General features: G+C 54.5%; 1 protein-coding gene across 1 annotated transcript in view; it reads right to left on the minus strand.

Annotated features, from left to right (window-relative positions):
- Window positions 1-315: 315 nt before the first annotated feature.
- UBE2Z (ubiquitin-conjugating enzyme E2Z) overlaps window positions 316-5531 on the minus strand; it is a 6100-nt gene continuing 884 nt past the window's right edge. Inside the window, exons 2-6 of the mRNA XM_010008564.1 lie at window positions 4481-4668; window positions 3691-3802; window positions 2574-2686; window positions 1996-2086; window positions 316-591 (exon numbers count right to left, since the gene is read on the minus strand). Coding sequence (XP_010006866.1) covers window positions 421-591; window positions 1996-2086; window positions 2574-2686; window positions 3691-3802; window positions 4481-4668 — 675 coding nt within the window. The 3' untranslated portion in view covers window positions 316-420. The remainder of the gene's footprint in view (window positions 592-1995; window positions 2087-2573; window positions 2687-3690; window positions 3803-4480; window positions 4669-5531) is intronic.

Raw genomic sequence — 5531 nt, forward strand, 5'->3', positions numbered from 1 at the left:
GTTCAGCAGAGCCCCAGGGAAGGGCTCACTGGCTGGGAACAGAAAAGCTGTCAAGAGGATGCTCAGTCTAGATCTTATTCTTTAATCAAATGGAGAAAAGGAGGAAAAAAAAAACCCAAACAAAAAACCCAAAACCAACCAGTGTGGGTGTTTAAAAAAAAAAGAATCACCTGATGCCACATGCTCCAGCTTCCTAGGATAGTTAAGTACCTTTTAAGAGTAGCCTGTCACAAGCTTGGCTTTGTCTAGCATGAAGTCTTCTCGTTCAGCTTTATCCACCAGAGCAGTCCAAGGAGACACAAGATATCCTGGAGTTTTCTCCACTCTGGCATTGGTTTGGTTGTCCAGTCTGTCAGGGGTTCTCTAGGGTGTGAAGACAGAACATCCCCATGGCTTGGCCTCTCCACTGGGAACACAGCTCTAAGCTTTAGAGCAACCCTGAGTGTCTGTCTCTGTCTCAGAGGAGCTGCTCTCAGAGTCTATTTCTGTGCTCTCCTGCTGGTGTTTCTCCTGCACCTTCTGCCTGATTCCCTGCAAACGCATCAGGAGGGACTGGTAGTCAAAGTGGCCTCGTTTTTCACCAAAAGGATCCTGGAAGAAAACCAGACATCATCATAGAATGGTTAAGATCACCTAGATCCAACCCCCTGCATGGGCAGGGACACCTCCCACCAGCCCAGGCTGCTCCAAGCCCCATCCAACCTGCCCTTCAACACTGCCAGGGATGGGGCAGCCACAGCTTCCCTGGGCAACCTGTTCCAGTGCTGCTTTTATCCCCAAACCAGGTGGGGGACACATTGTCAGGGCTGTACAAGGTGGTGGTGGAGCTTACACTGTCCCATCTGGTGGGAATCTTTGCTACATGTGGCCCCAGAGTTAAGGAGACAACACATCTGGCAGGCACTGAGTGACTGGAGTTTCAATCCAGGGCAGAGGAGCCAACGTTGCTGTGTCTCCAGCAGGTTGTGCTCAGGCCTCCTGCACCTCTATTTACAAGTGAGCAGAAACCAAACCAGCTCCTGCCTCTGGGGACTGGGCACAACACACTCCCAGGTCACAAACCCACGAGGAAAGCAACTGAGCCCTGGTTCCTTGAGGAGGAAACTAGAGGAGGCCAGACCTGACACTCCTCTCGTGTCACCAAACTTCACCACAGCCTGCAGCTCAGGGCTCTGCACACACAGACCTTCCCTAGGGGAATTCCTCACTCCCAACATCAACTTCTCCTGCTCAGTGGATGAAAGACACAGCCAGGGAAGGCCCTGATGGGAAAAGAGGGCTCAGAGACACCAGAGCATTAAATCAGCCACCTCCAGCTTTCCTTAGCAGTGGAATTTCTCAATGAGTCAGAGAAGAGGTGGCTGGTGAGGGAGGAAGACACATCTGTTGATATGCAAACAGGCTGGTAATCTATTCTTTTAAAGTCTGCTCTCCTGCAGAAACCAGCTCCTGTCTAGATGTGTCTGGCATCCTGACACTCTTCCCACACCCTTTCCTCCTCCAGCAACTTCTGGCTCAGTCAGGCCCTTGTGACCTCCTCTGACAGGACAAGGAGCCTCAGAGAAAAGTTCCTACCTGCTGGATGAGCAAAGGAGGCTCAGAAAGAGAGAAACTCCAGCAGTGACCCAACAGGGAAGTGCTGCAGTGGAGTTTAGGTGCCACCAGAGGTGGGTAAGCAGCACGTGCCACCCCTGCCAAGCATCAAATCCACATGAAAGCAAAACATGTTGGTTCCACTGCTGGAAGAAGCACCTCCTTGCCTGGAGAGCAGCTCTGAGAAGTCTTACCAGCCTTGAAAACACACTCTGAGCTTGGGGAAGGCAGAGGTTTATCCACAGAAACACCTCAGGCCTCAGTTTCATGGAACATGCAGCTCCCAGAAATGCTCCAGACCCACCCCACGTCCCCCTGTGAGCTGCACATTGTTGCCTGTCACTCAGCAGGCACCCTCAGCTAAGGAGTGTGTCCTAAGCAAGAAAAGGCTCTGCCACCCACCTGCATTGTCTGTCCCTGGAGATACAGCCTCTCTTTACACACCCCTTCATAGAAGTCATAGTATTCCATGAAGGATTTTTCCATCACGCCCCTGAACACAAGGAGAGAGGAACCAGTCAGCACCAAACCAGTGTCACACCAGTGACAGGGCCACCTCAGCCCACTCTACTCCAGCTCATCTCACTGCTGTGGACCATCTCCCACACAACCAGCAGGACCTGGAGCAGGATGAGCCCCAGCACCACTGCAGCTGGGATCCTGCACGTCTTTCCACCACAGCTGCCCCCTTCCCTCCCCTCCCATCTGGGCTTGTTTTTTTCCCCACCAGACAAAGCCCATTTATTCCCCAGCAGAATCAGAGGCTGCAGCCCCTGTGCACATCAACACAGCCCTTGTCAGCCCAGGCCCAGCTCCTGAGCACCACGCAGATGCAGCCACCCCCTCTCCCAGGGAAATGACCCACCCCAGGGAGAGCTCAAAAGACCTTCCCTGAAGCAACCCTCAGGATTTCAGGAAGGGCAGCCCGAGTTTATTCCCCTTCCCCACCCCCACTTTCTGCTGTTCCCTCCTTTCCATACCTTAGTGGCTCAGGACAGGGACACTTGCCCTCCAACATGTCACACACTGCCACCCGGATGGTCTCGTGCCGAATGCACTCGTTATAGTTCTTGCTGTCCCCTGGGTGCCTCTCCTGGAGAGAGAATTTGGGCCAGTTGAGTCCACAAAACTGCAAAGGGCCCGAGGAATTTCCCTGGTGCCCAGTCCCACCAGGGCTGTGTCTGTCCTGGGTCTGCTCAGCTCATTTATGCTGCAGGTGAAAAGCTGGTGAGATCGTCCAGGTCTCCAGAGCCTCAGACTCACACAGGATGGAGAGAGGGCAGCACAGAAACCTGCCTCTCCACAGGCTGCTGGAGATCAGAACCTGAGCAGTTTGGTTCCTGTGTGACCATATGTCCCAAGGAAGCCATTCCAGGAGTCAGGTAGCAGAGGAATGCAGAGCTGCCCCATCTCCCCTGCAGCTTCTCAAGAGCCTCTTGTTCTTCTGTTCCCCTACACGTGTGTGAGTCTCTGATCAGAGCTGCCTGGAACTGCCCCTCCAGCTCTGACCAGAAGCAGCTGGGAAAGAGCCAAGGGACATAACCTGCTTTTGTTACCATTTCCAGAATGGGATTTGCCACCAGGAGCAAGGGGTGGAGGGAAGAATCACAGACTGGTTTGGGTTGGAAGGGACCTTCAAGATCACCCAGTTCCAACCCCCTGCATGGGCAGGGACACCTCCCACCAGCCCAGGCTGCTCCAAGCCCCATCCAACCTGCCCTTCAACACTGCCAGGGATGGGGCAGCCACAGCTTCCCTGGGCAACCTGGGCCAGGCTCTCACCACCCTCACACCCAAGAATTTCCTCATCGTGTCTCACCTCAATCTCCCTCCTCCAGTTTTCATCCATCCCCCCCTTGTCCTCTCCCTCCCTGCCCTTGTCCCAAGCCCCTCCCCAGCTTTCCTGGAGCCCCTTCAGGCACTGGAAGGTGCTCTAAGGTCTCCCTGGAGCCTTCTCTTCTCCAGGCTGAACACCTTAACTCTCCCAGCCTGTCCCAGAGCTGCTCCAGCCCTCCCAGCATCTCCGTGGATTCTGGACTTGCTCCAGGAGAGACCAACAGCTGCAGAACCAGAGATGATCCACCCCCAAGCTCTCACCTGCTCAAAGCCTGGCTCGTTGTGATAAGGGTTCTCAGTCATCAGAGACTGGATGGAGATGAGGACTGAAGAGATACTCTGTGCTGGGCTCCATGCTGGCCCAGTCCAGGTGCTGAGGCATTAAAACAGAAAAGCACCAGTTAACAAGGCAGGACTAGCCCAGTCAGCACCAACCCTCCAGCTACCAAAGCTCATGGAGCTTGGGACACCCCACCCACACCTCACAGGCAGGAGAAGCAGCTGCTGCAGAGAGCATTGGGCACTGAGGGAGCTGTCAGGGTCAAAGTCCTGCATTTTCTCAACCAAATGAGAACTTGAGCAAGACAAGAGGGGCTGGTGAACTTCATTGCTAACTCACCCAGGGCATCCCCATGAGCTGAGAAGGAACATCCCTCAGCACTTCCCAGGGCACCTTAAAGCTCAAGCTAAGACCCCCTCCAGCAGCCTGGGGCAGCCCCAGTCCACCCAGCAGTGCCTCCAGCCAACCCCAGCTCCTCTGCAGAACTGAAATCTGGTTTTCAAGACCCGAGGCCACCACTGGTGACACAACCCTGAGGAGAGTCACCTCCCTGGCCCTGCTGGTGACACAGCCCAGGACACAGGTGGTTTCTGGGCTGCCACCTCCTCTTGGAGCCATTTCCCATGAGATTCTGTGATCAAAGTGCATCCAGAGCAGGTGCCTGGGGCCAGGTGAGGGCACCAGGTGTGGAGAAGGCCACGTGAAGCAGCCCCCCAGCTTGGCAGCCACCTCCTGCCTCCCCAGCCAAGCAGCCCCAGGGCCCCTCCTTACCCCAGGATACTCAGGCAGACCTTCCCATTGCGGTAGAAGTTGGGGTTAAACCTCACTGTGTTATTCCCTGTTGTCATCAGTTTGACCCTGGGAGGGTGGATGGGATAATCTGGAGGACAGCGAAACAGGAACAAGAAGAAACCCCCCTCATAAGGCGTGTCAAAGGGGCCTGTGATCAAGGCATGAATCTGGAAAACAAAAGCCCACCTTGGGCACCACTTCAAAAACCATCCAGCTCCCCCCCACCACCACCCCCAACCCTCCAGAGAAGCAAGGAACCTCCAAGCCAGGGAGCAGGAGCTCAGTGGGGATCCCTCCCTTCCCCTTCCTTCCCAATTCCCTCCCTTCCTGCCAGGCCCCATGTGGAAAACAAGCAGGTTTCCAAGGGCAGGTTTGGCTGGGATCCACCACAGCTGCCTCCCAACCATCTCCACACCAGCCTGAACTGCAGCTCAGCTGCTGAGCTCTGCTTAAAAAGAACAAAACAACAACAAAAAAGAGTAAGATTTCCAATGGGGGGGGAATATCAAAATCTGGATTCATTTGAGAAGGAAAAAACCCCCTTAAAATTCAGATTTTCTGCCCAAACTAGAGCATCCTTCCTTTTTTTTTTATTATTTGATGGGCTCCTGTTGATTTGGTTTTATTATAACAAATCACTCCCTCTCCTCTGCCAGGATCTGAATTTAAAACCCTTGTCTCTCTGTGCTAATTACACCTCCAAGATCCCAACTGTGCCCCAGGAAAGCTGCTCCCTTGGGGCTGGTAAGGAAGCTCAGCCCCCAAGGGATCCAAACCTCCTTGTTAATCATCCTCTCCCCTCCCCAGGATCCCAGGGAAAAGCCCCAGGCTGGTGTTTCACACCCCACTTTTCCTTTGGAAAGGGTATTTGGGCACTTCCAGCTTCCCAGGCTGAGGGAAAGGCAGAGGGAAATGCCCCTGGGGGGGAAGGGGGGGCTGTGCACAGACACCCCCTTTGTGCTGCCTCCAAAATCCCAGGGCAGGCAGGCACTGGCAGGGGGGAGGGATTTGGGATGCTGGGGGAATGTGG

This window comes from Chaetura pelagica, unplaced genomic scaffold, assembly GCF_000747805.2.
Source record: "Chaetura pelagica isolate M959 unplaced genomic scaffold, ChaPel_1.0 scaffold462, whole genome shotgun sequence".
Lineage (NCBI taxonomy): Eukaryota > Metazoa > Chordata > Aves > Apodiformes > Apodidae > Chaetura > Chaetura pelagica.